The sequence below is a fragment of the Lynx rufus genome, unplaced genomic scaffold, assembly GCF_022079265.1.
Source record: "Lynx rufus isolate CCGP_SWC_20201006 ecotype Redwood Valley unplaced genomic scaffold, mLynRuf1.p SCAF_22, whole genome shotgun sequence".
NCBI classification, from domain to species: domain Eukaryota; kingdom Metazoa; phylum Chordata; class Mammalia; order Carnivora; family Felidae; genus Lynx; species Lynx rufus.
This window is the reverse complement of record NW_025814837.1, coordinates 10,854,599-10,870,004: the sequence shown is the minus strand read 5'-3', so window position 1 is coordinate 10,870,004 and position 15,406 is coordinate 10,854,599. Positions and strand designations below refer to the sequence as shown.

At 39.5% G+C, this 15,406-nt stretch overlaps 1 protein-coding gene across 2 annotated transcripts in view; it reads right to left on the bottom strand.

The window, feature by feature from the left end:
• Positions 1–438: 438 nt before the first annotated feature.
• DSC2 (desmocollin 2) overlaps positions 439–15,406 on the bottom strand; it is a 34,013-nt gene continuing 19,045 nt past the window's right edge. Inside the window, exons 8-16 of one of the 2 annotated variants that reach the window (XM_047087038.1) lie at positions 15,129–15,263; positions 14,695–14,880; positions 12,896–13,152; positions 12,632–12,774; positions 7,817–8,044; positions 4,705–4,941; positions 4,212–4,336; positions 1,424–1,681; positions 439–636 (exon numbers count right to left, since the gene is read on the bottom strand). In XM_047087038.1, the coding sequence (XP_046942994.1) occupies positions 439–636; positions 1,424–1,681; positions 4,212–4,336; positions 4,705–4,941; positions 7,817–8,044; positions 12,632–12,774; positions 12,896–13,152; positions 14,695–14,880; positions 15,129–15,263 (1,767 nt within the window). Of the gene's footprint in view, positions 637–732; positions 769–1,423; positions 1,682–4,211; positions 4,337–4,704; positions 4,942–7,816; positions 8,045–12,631; positions 12,775–12,895; positions 13,153–14,694; positions 14,881–15,128; positions 15,264–15,406 lie in introns of those variants that run through there. The other variant, XM_047087039.1, reaches the window with a different exon arrangement.

Genomic DNA, 15,406 nt, shown 5'->3' with positions numbered 1-15,406 from the left:
AATTCATTAATTAGGTAAATGAATATAATGCTAAAGCCAGTTCTCTGAAATTTTCTATTAGGTTATATTTCAAGTAGCTTATGATATATACTTGAATTAATTACATTTTATTGCACTATAAGTTGGCTATTGACATTATACCCAAATGTAAACAATAATGTGGACTTCCTTAATTTTTCTACCTGTAGACCTCCTTGGATGGAAGACAACTAATTTATAACTATGTAAAAAATGGGTAATTTGTATGCTTATTTACAGCATTTTTCTGTAAATATGCATTTGGCTAAAGAGATCTCATCAAAATAAAGAAGGGGAAAACCCAAAACATAGCATCTTCTATTTTTAAAAAATCCTGGCTTGTATTTAAAAAAGTGGGGGCGGGTGGGGGGCTGGGGAACAGATAAAGCCACTGGCTTTTGTAGACTTACTAGAATCCACTCATCTCCTTATGCACGCTTCTGCTAGTGTCCTAAATTTGGGTTCCAGATGATCCAAAAATTCAAGCCCATCTTCTTCTTGTCGTTCACTGCAACAACCTATAGAACCAGCCACTGATCCTTTTCCTTCATAGTTATACGTAAGGACGTAGTCTTGAGCATGCTTATGATTGTCATCCTGATCACACAGTTGCACCTTCTGCCAGGGGAGAAACACAATATATTTTATTATTATTATTTTAAACACCAAAACTTACTAACATAAAAATAATTGCTTTGATTTACCTTTCATTGTTTAATTTTTAACCAGAGTGTGTCCTCTAATGGATTCCTACATATAAAAAATGCACATGATTGGTCTGTATCATAAATCACTCTATAAATTCACTCTATAGCATGTTTCTAAAAATCACATATGTGGCAGCAAGTATCCTAGGGTTCACGTTACATAATCACGTCTAGAGTGAAATGCAAAATCCCATTAAACTGAACCCAAATGGTGTGGGCTCAGATCTTTCCAGATAGGCTTACTGACCATAAGGCTAGAATTGCCTCGTAGCACACTTTTGGTTTCTAAGATACGATTTATCACATGGGAAATATTAACACAAAGTCATGGGAAAAAAAATAATTTGAATGTCATCACACAGATAACTTTTGTATTTTAAAAATAAAATCACATAACCTGGGATAAAGATTCTTTTCAATTGTTCTTCTACCAAATAAATAAGAGAGTTCCTGTCCAGTAAGTAAGTAAATATCATCTAACATTATTTCAGTAAGAACTAAAAACCAAACAAAATGAGAGGAAAAGTAAATATCCACTTAATATCTGAGCATTATTAAATCAAAATTGAGGAAAAACAACTTTCCAATTAAGTAGATTAATAATTAATTGAAAATAAAGGTGAGGCCACTAAATTGTAACAATTCAGAATGCTGAAAAGATATCAAAATCAATTCTTAGGACACCGAGGGAAACTCACTTCACCAAGGCGGGGCTGGGTGAAATTATGCCACTCGGAGTAGGTGTATCTGCAGTTGTCCGTCTCCACGTGTCCTCCCCTGCAGGAATCCAGGGTGTGATGATGCCCCGTCCCCCGGCACGATTCCAGGGTCTGGTGTCCGCCTTTCACCATTTCAATGGTCTCCTGGCCTCCATTTTTCACTCCTGATCCCAAGGTGCCACAAATTCCCTGAGCCGAACTGCCCACGGTATGGGTTGTGAAGCCATTCGTGGAACACTGAAACGGAAACAGTTGGCATTGGGGAAGTACAGAGAACAACCACCACCACAACAAAAAGTAAATAATGTTATAAATTCTTGTGTTATAAGGTAAGCTCTCTGAGGGCAGGAACTAAATCTGTCTTGGCTATCCTGACCACCTGACTGTCGTAACCCCAGGACTTCATGCAGTGTCCTGGAAATCGCCAACTGTCAAGTGGTCTATCCTTGAGACAAATCAGAAAGCTTAATGTATATTCCTCCTTTGAAAACTTCTTAGAGTATTGTACAACATCACTTATTAAATCCTTCCAACATCTCAAGCCTCAAAATCAGGATTCCGTTATCAATGTCTCACATGTATTTACCCTGCTGGGTTTAAATTCATTCCCTTCACCTGCCTAGAGCAGAAACAGAAATGAGGATTGTGGGGAATAAGCTAATTAGCAAAAGAAAGATGCCTTGTTGACCCTGAGGTAGCAGGATCTCACTGTTTTAGTCCCTAGGCAGGCTAAGATAAACAGACTCAGAGCCTCGGGCATGCCAGAAATAACCACCTGCCTGGATCCAGACCCCTAACACCAAAACCCCCTTTCCTTCACACACATGAGTTAACGTTGACGGTTTCATTGTCTCTTTGCACACGTCCATCACACTTGTATGCCTTCTGATCGCAATAAAAATGGAGCAAGGACCCTTACTCGGGGCTCTTGTTTCCTCCCGAACATTAGCCTCTCTTGTATTTTAATCCTGCGTCCACTCTCTGCCTGAGAACTCCAGACCCAGAGTCTACAACACATGATCAGTATTTTTTTTTAATTTTTAAATTTTTTTTAATCTATTTTTTAGAGAGAAAGAGAACAGGGCAGAGGCCCAGAGAGAGGGGGACAGAGGATCTGAAGCACGCTTCACACTGATAGCAGAGAGCCTAATGTGGGGCTTGAAGCCATGAACCATGAGATGATGACCTGAGCCAAAATTGGATGCTTAACCCACTGAGCCACCCAGGCGCCCCGATTGGTATTTTTATTCAATGTCTAATCTAGTTCCCCTCAACTAGAACAAAAATATAGAAATAAAATTGCCATAAACATCTTGGCTAGAATAATAAATCCTTGCAATCTTGGGGTGCCTTTTGTGGCTCAGTCAGTTGAGCTTCTTGACTCTTGATTTTGGCTCAGGTCATAATCTCAGGGTTATGAGATCAAGCCCCGTGTCAGGCTCCATGCTGGGTGTGCAGCCTACTCAAGATTCTTTCCCTCTGCCTCTCCCACCCTTCCTGCTTGTGTGTACTCTCTCTCCTTAGAAATAATTAATTAAAAAAAAATTTTTTTAACGTTTTATTTATTTTTAAGACAGGGAGAGACAGAGCATGAACAGGGGAGGGTCAGAGAGAGGGAGACACAGAATCTGAAACAGGCTCCAGGCTCTGAGCCGTCAGCACAGAGCCCAACGCAGGGCTCCGGACCGCGAGATCACGACCTGAGCCAAAGTCGGCCGCTTAACCGACTGAGCCACCCAGGCGCCCCTAAAAGTAATTAATTAATTAATTAAAAATAAAATCCTTGCAATCTCAATAAACAAAAATAAATCAGCAGAGATGCTTCTCTGGCCACTAATTTTCCATGGTTTGTTTTTGTAGGAAACTCTAAGTTTTGTTTTATTTTACTTTTTTTTTTACACATTTTACACTTTTTAAAGTTTTCTAAATCTGTCCTGTTCTTATCATCATTACGCTTTTTGTAGAAAATTTACATGTTCCTCATCCACATACTAGGCCAGAAACCAAAGCTGGATCTCTGTAGTCACTGGCTAGCACTGCTGGATCATAAATTTGACCTCAGGCTTCTTTCTAACCCACATTAGCACCGGAAAGACTCCATTAAAGTTATTCCCACACAGATCAAAGCTGGTAGTCATTTTATTGCTGCTGCCAGGAAAAAAAAAAAAAACAAAACTTAAAATAATTATGCTGATGATCTGTGAATAATTAAATGAAATATTTTTACAGCACAAACAGCAGTTTCAATATATAAAAAAGACCTAAAGTTGAAATCATGAAACACTTCAAGTAGGAATAATAATGACAGGCTGAAGGATTTTTTTTTTTTTTAATTTTTTTTTTCAACGTTTATTTATTTTTGGGACAGAGAGAGACAGAGCATGAACGGGGGAGGGGCAGAGAGAGAGGGAGACACAGAGTCGGAAACAGGCTCCAGGTTCCGAGATGTCAGCACAGAGCCCGACGCGGGGCTCGAACTCCCGGACCCCGAGATCGTGACCTGGCTGAAGTCGGACGCTTAACAAACTGCGCCACCCAGGCGCCCCCAGGCTGAAGGATTTTTAGTGTGAAGTAACACCCTATGACCACAGTGAAATATCACATATCATCATGAGAACCAACCTAATTTTATCTACTTCCACAGGAACAATGGGATTTTATATATTGTAAGGTACCCGATTGCAAAAGAACTTGTCCCGGAAAGAGAATTCTAGTTGGTTAGGCCAGTTTGTCCTTTGTGTTTATTTTAGAAAGACAAACTACTTACCATTTTGTCATCTCCAGGAGCTTCAGTGTTTGACACGATGAGGTTCTGCTGGGCTAAATCATCGGGAAACGCTTTGGGCTGTTTAGCTGTCCCGGTAGCCCCACAGACTAAGGTAAATAGGATACCTGGAGGATGAGAGAAATTGCTTCCGTTTATCATAAAACAATGTGAAGTTACGAATTTAGGATGACTAATATGAAGACAGCTTTCCAGAAAACATACACACGATGGCCTATGGTGAAATCGTAGGCCAATTGGCAAGTCCGCCCTAAGCAGAGATGCCGCGAAGACGTGCTATAAGGGCTGTATTTTTGCGCTGAATTTTAGGTCTGTGCTGAGAGAACACTAGTTTCAATATATAAATTAAATATGTTGTGCTAAATTGAAATAGAACTATCTTCAAATGGCCAGCTACAGAGAGCAGTGTTGATTCAAAGAATGAGTCTTGAAAGTTATTTCAGAGGCTCTTATTTGAGTTCATGCAGGGACTTACAAAAGAGCAATGCTATGCCCAGCAGTATTGCAAGGATGGCCCATTTTCCAAGCCTCACTTCTCCGCTGCCAGTCCTTGGGTCTGTGCGAAGTGCGCAATCATTTTCAGTAACACAGTCACATAGTATAACTTTTAATGGAGTGACGACTGACAGGCCATGTCTGTCTCTAACTCTGACAGGTACTTGATATGGTCCAAATGGAAGGTCGTTCTTATAGAAAAGACGAGCTGCTGTATCTGAAAGAAAATAAAACCGAGTGATATAGAATGTCACAAATGCCTCCTATGTTAGGATGTTCACCAAATTTCTCCACAAATGGATCTTCCTGATGGGAGGGCACAGCCGGCACAGGATCGTGAATGGGAACGGACTGAGGAGTTCTCATCTACCTCGATGGTAAACATACCGCAAAGAAAACTTTATCCCTGCTGTGTCTTATAGAAATGTCTTTTGGCTTTTGGAATAATATATTTTTCCATCCATAAACAAACCTTTTCCAATCACAAGTAATAGGCTTGTTAAGACATTGGTCTTTATCACCACTTTAAAAATTTCTAAGAGAAACATACAGTGCAATTTTCATTTATACACGATTCATCATAGAGTAACAGTCTGAAATTCTGGACATTTCTCCTTACTTTGTTTGCATATATTGTGCCAAACAGTATTACACAGTTGTGACTTACTGTCAGAGACTGATTCTGACAACTTAGAACGTGGCTGACCTTGAACATACCAGCAGGCATGAGCGGTCCTGCTGCTACGGTATCTCATGGTCCTATAGGACACTGGGGCCTGTATTTGCTTTTAGGTCAAGGGTGGAAAATATCCACATCAAAATCCAGTTGAGTCTTAAGCACATATCCAAAGATATAATATTATCCTCAACGTAAACACCACATGCGCATGTCCAAGAATAATCCCCCCGCAGTGTGACAATTCCATTGATTTTTAAGGTGTTTGAAGCTGTAGATATAAATTTGGATGTTTGGGTAAAGAAATCAGTGAATAAGTCTATTATAAAGGAAAGGATGGTGTGCGCCTGGGTGGCTCAGTCGGTTGAGCGTCCAGCTTCAGCTCAGCTCACGATCTCATAGCTTGTGAGTTTAAGCCTCGCAACAGAGTCTCTGCTGTCAGCGCGGAGCCCGCGTTCGATTCTGTGTCTCCCTCTCTCTCTGCCCCTCTCCCACTAGCTCTCTCTCTCTCTCTCAAAAATAAATAAACATTTTAAAAAAGAAAACCAAATAAAAGAAAGCATGGTTAACTTGGTAAGTTTATGTGTAGGAAATAATAATAAGAGTAACAAAACCAAAATTGATGGTGCATAATGTGCCATGGTCTGATGCATTCATTATCCTGTTTACTCCCTCAAATAATCCCATTTTACATATGAGTAAGTTAAGGCCCAAAGAGAATAAATAGCATGGTCATATTTATGTCACTAATAAACAGTGGAGCCAGCATTTAACACAGCCTATCTGACTTCAAAGCCTCTTTAGGATACGTTCTTCTTGATTTGGTGTTTCCCAGACTTTGGGTTATTTCACAGATGAGTAAAACTTTAAAGTAGCAAAGCTTTGACCAACATAATCCTGCCACTGTTTTACTGTATGAAGTAGGAATATTAAAAAAAAAATTACCATCTCGTTCCACATTATCTAAAAAGAAATGATATTATGACACCAAATCAGTAGAAAGAACAAAATCTAAAAATAAGGTTAGTTGTTCCCAAGAAAGAACAGTTGATAACCTTACACACATACACACACACCAGAACAGTGTTTTTAGAAAGGCTGAAAATGCTCCTGGTCCACAGAGCAGGATTCGGGACACAGGGTCTTAACTTGTCGCCGTAGCTTCTATGTGTCCTTGTTTTACTTCCCTCTTCCTATTTCCCTTCCCTTGGCTCACAACTTTTGTTTTTTAATTTGTCATAAAAGAAATAGAGGAATATTCATTGGAAGCATGGGGTTGAAAACCATTCAAGGACACCATAAGGGCAAACCCTCTGTTTATGGCAGATCTTGAACTGTGAACGCTGAAGTGGGGGGCGACCAGGCCATCAGGGCCCGTGGGCAGTACAGTCAGGAGATGCCGAGAGCACCGCAGAGTGAAGAGCCGATGGAGTGAGTGAGGCAGCTGGCATGGAGAGGCCCCTCCATTTTGCCATTCTTACCACCATAGATCCTCTCATGGGGAAAGTCAGAAGTACAGACTAGGAACTAAGTTGGGGGAGAATCCCAACTAGCAAACAAAAGACAAGAAAAGGTCAGAGGTCAATGCAGTGCAGAGACAAGGGACAGCAGAGTGGACACTGTGACGCATACCCAGATTCCCTGCACTCAGGGACATACTGTCCTCACATTGTCCCAGCTGTTTGGGGAGGCCATAAGCTTCTTCAATGTCTGTGCCATTTTGCCAAAAGTCACGCCCCTCAAGGCACCCACTCCACTGACTGAGCCATGAAAGAGTAGAGAGGCTCAACTTGGGGCCCCCTGAAGGGCCATTAACTCAGACTCCCTGTGGGGTTAACTACAGCTGTTCTTTGACTTGGCTGCAGCTTGGCTTTTCTCTGCCCAATTCTGCTTTCCTTCCTTTCACATCTACTGATGCCAAGCAAATTCCTTATTAATACTCTGCCTGAGAAACTCTTGTCTCAGAGTTTACTTCCTAGGGAACAGACCTGCAACATATAGTGATCGCCTTACGACCTAGGAAACCATTAGTGAGTGAAGAATCTATGTGGAGGAGAGGTCAGCAAGTCAGGAAGTGATGGCATTAGACCCAGGCTAAGGTGGGATATGTACAGGGGAGGGGAATGGGGACTCACACAGCCCCTAACAGAATCTTGACACAGGAGAGATTAGAAACGGTGCAAGAGGGGCACCTGGGTGGCTCAGTCAGTTAAGCAACCGGCTCTTGATTTTGGTTCAGGTCATGGTCTCAGGGTTCCTGAGTTTGAGTCCTACTTCCCACCACACCGGAATGGAGGAACTTTCCTTCTTTTATTGGTGGTTCCCACACGGTGATTATTCTCATGTTGCATCAAGAAAAAAATATTTTAGACATCCGGATGCTGAAAAGAACAAAGTCATGTTTAGTAATACGTACCATTAATTTTTGTCAGTCTCCACATTCTTTCTATGCCTGCATCAGGAACACTCTCCAAACTGAAGTCAAAGGGTGGGCCATTTATAGGATCGTCAGGATCCACTGCAGAGATGTCCGCAGATGACATGACGGTTTTGCAGATGACCACCGTCTGTTTTGGGATAACTGGGCCATTATCGTTCACGTCTTCAAGTATAATTCCCAGTGTCCCAGTACACGTTCTCCCATCTAGAAAATTGGATATAAAAATAGAACATTTTAATGTTCTGAGTTTTAACTAGGAAATTCTACATTGGAAAAAAAAAGTTTTAAATGTGAATTTGGCACTTGTGACATATCAATGACAAGCGCAAAGCTGTGCCCTTAAGGAATGTTAAAAAAAAATTGTCACTTTCGGATGGGTGGGAGAGATAATAACTATTTAGATTTGTCATCTATTCACTATCCATGCAACTGAGATGGAAACTGTTATAGAGGTTAGTTTTGACTGATTCTTAAAAAGGAGAAAAGAGGATGAACAAGGGCATTTCTGGTATACTTAAAAGCACAAGGACATTCAGGAAGGTGGGAAAGCATAACATGCACATCCATGTTCTAGACATAATGAAGGGGAAGGCAAATTGGTTGGAGTTCAAAACCTCAGAGAAGAGCCAAGGGTCCTTGAAAGCCATTCTAAGGAGCCTGGAGTTTAATATACATCTAGGAAGTGAGTAAGGTTTTGGAGCAGGGGAACTGAAAGGTAAGACTGTGGATATGGAAGATTAGAACAACATAGTACATAGGGCCATTTGAAGGAGGAAAGACTCCAGAAGCAGAAAATCACTTGCAAACCAAACTAATCAGAGTGGCTGTAGCCTAAGGAATGCATCTATCTATATATTTATTTTATTTTTTATGTTTATTTATTTGTTTTGAGAGAGAACAAGAGAACGAGCAGGGAAGGGGCAGAGAGAGAAGGAGAGAGAATCCCAAGCAGGCCCCTCTGTGTCAGCACGAGCCTAACTTGGGGCATGAACCCACGAACTATGAGATCATGACCTGACAAGAAACCAAGAGTTGGACGCATAACGGACTGAGCCACCCAGGCACCCCTCATCTGTCTATATATATTTAATAAAAACTTACTGAATAACCACTTTGTACAGGGCACTGTGCTGGCAAACAACCTAGGGGATTCAAAGAGGAAGTGAGCATGTGTCTAGGCCACAAACCAGTAACACAGTTGCGAAGCCCGAAGCTGAACACAAATCCAGGACTTCTGTCTCTAAACCACTTATTCTTTCTTCCATTTAATAAGAAGGGCTTGGATATCAAGCGGGGAGAAGAGGGGAACAAACCTGTGCTGCCTGCTGCCTGGGGCCGTGTCTTCGATAAAACTGCCAACCTAGGAGAGCTGGAAGATGGGGCACAGCCCTACAGTCACAACCTCAACCCAGGCAACAGGACCTATGATACTTGCAGTGTCTTCAAGGGCCAGAACTGGTTCTGAAACGTGGGGCACAGCAAAGGACAAGGTGGGGGCAACTCTAAGACTCCTATGGGGTGAAGCGGGAAAGAGGGAGAAACCAACAACAGAGAGACAACCGAACACCTCCCACGTGATAGAAGCTTGCAAGTTAAAATTCCAGAATGAGCAAGATTAATGCTAAAAGGAAAACCAAAATCATCCATCAGAAGATTGATTCACCCTACACAAGACATCTTTGAAACATGTATGTTTAGTATCTTCAAAGACATAAAAAGGGCAACTACTTAAACAACAATGAAATTATAGCTTAAATTCCAGTAGAAATAAAACAGCAACATTCCTCTCATAGGGACTCTAGAAGAAGAGAACAACTAGAACGTCGGGGAAGCAGTATTTAAATACATAATTGCTGAAAATATCCCATAATTAAAGAAAAACATGGTCTTCCGTGCTAGATAAATAAAAATACATTCACACCGTAAATGTTGTATTAAAACTATAGAATGCAACCTAAGGAACTATAAAAGTTATCTAGACATACTATCCACAAAGGGACAATAGTGAGATTGACAGTAGGATAAACATCAGCAACAAGAGATGCCACAAGATAATGGAGTATGACCTGCACAGTGTTGAGGAAAAGAAGGAGTTAACTCAAAACTTTAAACCAAGTCAAATTATCAAATCAAGCATGAGAATATTTTTCAGAGCAAGTCAGGCAGGATTTAACACCTATACCACACCATTGGACGGACTAGTAAAGGACATTCACCAGCAAGAAGAAACGGGGAACCAGGAGAGAAGAAATGAGATGACAAGAGAGAAGAAACAAGCTGCCAAGAAACAATGCAACTATCTCTCATTTTGGACAACTAAACAAAGAGGGAGAAGAAGAGGGAGACAAAGGAAGCAGGGAGATGCGTATTTCATCTACCTGGCATACTTTTCTCAGGGCAGAATAATTTCACTTCTCACAATCTCTTGTTCTCACGCTATGTGCTATTTTCTGGCTCTCTCCGGAAATTGGGACTGCTGGTGGTCTTGAACACTTCTTTTCCATTTGAGTCCACACACTGAGTTGAAAGCACACGGCTTACTGACTGAATCTAATTGCATTGTCTTTGAAAGTTGAAACTCTTCCGTGTTTGCTCTTCTACTACTGTGCTGAATGCCTGAATTTCCTTCCATTAAACATTTGGAGTTGTTCAATACACTCCGTTTTTTTGCACACTGTCATTCATATTGGTGTACAATATGTAAACCAAAGATCTTAGACATCTAATTCAGTGTCTCACAGCTGTTATTCATCTGTTGATTAAATAAATAATCCCCTTATTCAGTGGAGCGTATGCATGCAATGGTCACCTAATGTCAAAGCAATTCTATATAAGTAAGTACTAATTCCAAATATGAAGTCATGCAAAGCCATGGTTTTGTGATTTTTGTGCATGGTGCCCTCCTGGTAAATGTTTCAAACATTTTTTGAAAGCACGCTCCTCCCCAAAACACGAATAATACAACAAACACAGAAACCTTAAACTGAGCTATATGGAGGAGATACTTGAGTGACACTGCCAGGAGAGCTGAATTTGAGAAGATACTGAGAAGAAGAGAAATTGAACGCCAACTGAAGAAATAGCTATGTTCAGGAGAGTGGAAGGTGGTACCAGAAAACATGTGGATAATAGAGGAGTGTGTGGAACAATTTATACACAGAAGCGTTGCAAGAGAGTTTCAGAAAGAGGAAGTAAGTGCTGTAGAGAAGCAGGAGGGTGGGAAGTGAGAATGGACCCAGAGGTCAGTGCTCACTCACGAAAGAGACTCATTAGGAAGCAGCTGGGGTGGGGGTGGGGGGGTAAATGAAATTAGCTAGTATAGATTTTAGAAAAAGGTACAAAAAAACATCCTTTTGTAGAATCTCAGTTCAAGGAATAAATAGACATAAAATTATTTATCCCCTACCCTCTTCAACAGAATTGAATGGGAAAGGCCCCACTACACATTTATTCTATTCTGCAGTGATGATTAACTCATCTAAACTCCATACACATATTTGATCTCTCAATTATTTAATCTCTTCTGCAACAAAGGAGAATGTAGAATAAAATTATATCCCAAATGTCTAATCCCAGATAGCAGTTTTATCTTATCTATCAACAAACCATTTGCCAAGTGCTATTTAAAATATAAAAAGAATAGGGGTGCCTAACTGGCTCAGTCAGTTAAGCATCCGACTTCAGCTTAGGTCATGATTTCATGGTTCGTGGGTTTGAGCCCCACATCAGCCTCTGTGCTGACAGCTCAGAACCTGGAGCCTGCTTCGGATTCTGTGTCTCCCTCTCTCTCTACCCCTCCCCTGGTTGGGCTCTGTCTCTCTCTCTCTCTCTCAAAAATAAACATTAAAAAAAGAATGTAAAAAGAACAGATTTGATTTTCATATCATTCTTCTTTTTCACTTGCCTTTGACCAAAAAGCAGGTCCTGACAACGGGACAAAGGAAGCTGAGGCCTTAAAGGGCAATCTTCAATTAATCAAAGTTAAATTAATAATAATTACAACCTTTCCAATTCAGCCAATGGATATGAACCATCTCTCATTAATTTAGAGAGGACTGAAATACCGAAAACATCTTTCAAAGTCACTTCTAAGTTCCAACTTTGTAAGACCAAAGTGTAATAACTTATGTTTACTGGAGCTGGCATATTTGGTTTATGGATGCACAAAGGTCAAACGTATAACATGTACTAAATGGGTCTCATATATAACCACTGTGCTCATACTTCCCTCAGTTTGGTAGGACTCACAGAACATTTTACATTTCATATGGTTTTATGGATTCACAAAATTTGTCTTTCTAATTTTATAATATACTATTAATTGTATCTATGATTACTTTTATATAATGTCCTTAATCAGAATTCTAACCCCCAAGTATGTTGACAGAACCGTTTTCCAGGAATGCACTATTGGGCAGTAAGTATGTTCTCCCTGCAATGAATTTTCCTTCCACAGTGAATATTTTAAAAAGAGATGACTAGATAAATTGAAGGTAATGTTACCAAAGTAACTTTCTCAATGTTCAATTATTGTTTACTTTTAATAATCCACGGTTTCCAGTATTTCTATAACTAAATTATTTTATAATTACACAAAACGGGGGGTGTTATTAGAAAGCAGACATGAATTAATAAATTACAGCAAACTTCTCACTTGCTCTATGTCTTTTGGGGGAGAAATACATTTTGAAAATATATGCAGCTGATTTAAAAATCTATAATGTTGGCTTAAACACTGAGGATGTAAGTAGGTGAGAATTGATGTAGCAGGATTAAAAACAAAGTTCTTACCTTTGCCTGATGCAAGGATTGTAATATTATATGCACCACCTCTGATGGTCTCTGTCTCTCTATCCAGGCTTCTGAAAGTTGTGATTGATCCTGAGTTTTCATCTACTGTCACCCACCCTTTTGGATCAGTTAATTTCTTATACCTGTTAATAATGATAAATTAAAATGACAAAATGGGTCATAGGCCAAATTATAATTCTGGAATCAAAACAAGTTATGAATTTTAAAAACATGGTAAATTTGGAGTTAACTAAAAGAAGATACCTTATGCCACTGCTACTTTTCGTCTCGGGGTCATATGCTTTATATCCGTCGCTCTTTGTTCCCGGTGGCGCATTTTCTCTAATTTGAACGGTTTGCACTGCAGGGCTACACTCGGGGCCCTCATCCTGATTTTTTACATTAACGGTAACTGTTGCTGTGCTCATGACTGATCGTGAACTAGCCTCTTTAGAATACGGAGCTTCATTAACTACACCAATTTGTAGGTTCACCTGTTGTCTTTCTTCATAATTCAGTGGCTACAAAAGCAAGTGTGTTGAAAATCAGATCAAGACGTTTCATGTTTGGCCATGCTAAGTGGCATACATAACTCGTGCCGGGAATAGTCCTGACAATATTAAACATAGACTCAGAAATGAGGTGGTGGTTGGAAGAGGAGAATCCTTCAACTGATTCAGTATTTGGGTGGACAAAACCAGGAAAACAAAACAAACAAAAACTGTTCCTCAACTGTAAGTAATATCAGAGGTCCTGATAATGATTGCAAAAAGTATGTGAGGTTAACACTTGAGAGGTTAGGAACTCCATAACCTAACCAATAGTTATTTTCTGCTCCATTCATTTTTGGGACAACTTATCCTACCATTCTGACATGAATAAAATTATTTGTACCTGGTTTGGGGTAGAAACTATGGGTCAAATTTTCTGAAATGTTTTTCAGAGAGAACAGAGAAGAAACTGGAAAGCTCATGGACATTACACTTTTGTTAGCTCTTCCATCCCAGGTACTTTCTAAAAAACACTGGTAGTACCAAATTTACTGGAACGTTTTTATTTTATCTTGCCTGATATTAGTTATAATGGGAATGGGTAAAGCCATTCCCTACAAGACAGAGATTTTGTCAGGTGTTAAGACTTCACAGAGATAAGATTCTTTCTTAGAATACCAAGGATTAGGGTAGGGGTTGGATGAGGAAAGAGATAAGATTCAAAGGACATTTCTTTACTCTTTGAAATACAGAAATTAACCCACAAAACTGCAGCTAATTTTCATCATGGTAAGAAGAAAGAATTCGTCACTTTTGATTCATCCTCTTTGTGAAAATGTACAAAAAGGGAAACTACACGGACCCAGGATAGAATCACATTCTAGAGAAAGATACAGCACAATGGAGACTAGGACTGTGTCCAAAACAAATGGAGCTCAGGTGGCTTTATGGGCTAACTGGCTCTGGAAATAGCAGTGAGGCCTTCTGAGATGTTGCAGAATAGTATTAGAAAGAGGTTTTACAAGTATCTGCATCTTTGAATGGTTGACGATTCCCATTCTTAACCAAGAAGCTAAGGTTGTAATGTATGCTAGATATAGATGAACAGATCTACAAACGCTCTCCCTGTGGGTCTTACCAGGAATAACTCACCATTTGGGAAATTCAGTAAATAAGTGGAGTCTCCTGACCCAGCTACAGAAAGAATGGGCCAGGAAAGTTTGGCCCCAAACTTGGCCCCCGTGGGCATCAAAGCTGTGCCAGTATTTGAACTGTTAAGAGATGTTGGTTATAAAGTGCATACTATTGACCATATGTACATGTATATACACACACATATACACACACATATATATATACATATATATATATTATTTTAAAAATCATGCCTTTATAAAAGGTTTCCCAAATTGAATATATCCATCCCATTATAGATATGGAGAACACTTACATTTACCTATATATCTACATTATTCGTATATTTACCAGAATTCTCTTCTTCTCATTAAACCCTAGTATGCTAATCTATGATATTATAAGCTACAAATAACTAATTTACTAATTTATTCTTACCTTAACCACATACAGAACTCCTTCATTGGTTCTGGGATCTGTTACAATTTTAAAATTCCCATTTTCATTGCCCTTTAAAATGGTATAATTGGCTCTCCAATTAGCAGTATTTATTAAATCCTTATCTTCAACGGTAACACGTAAGATTTCCACATCAACTCTATTTTCTTCCACTGATGTCACATACTAAAATAATAAAAAACAACAAAAAAAGGCTTAATTAGTTACTGTAACCAATAGAGCACAGTGGGAAGTAAACTCAATTCTTCTAATTTCCAAGGACTATGGTCACATGATTTTAAACCCTAAGTCCGGGTTACTGTCACGTGACTGGGGATACTGCATTTGAAATCATGCAGCATGGAGAGAGGTATGCATGTTTACCAATTAACACTGGGTCATACATTTTTCTTTTATTACTATCATGTACTTACAGAAGTACGGGTGAATGTTGGCAAGTTGTCATTTACATCTTCAACATTAATGATGCAAGTTGAAGTTGTCTGCAAACCAAAATATTGACCATCCATATCCTGGACTTTTATTTTCAGCTGGTATTTATCAATTAGCTGAAAGGAAAGAATTTAATTATTATGCAAAAGCAACATTATAAATGAAATCTTAATTTACACTCTGTAAATTTTCTTGCATTAAAAATTTAAGAAGAACACTTAAATTTCATAGTTTTCATGTACTAGCAAAAGAATAATTT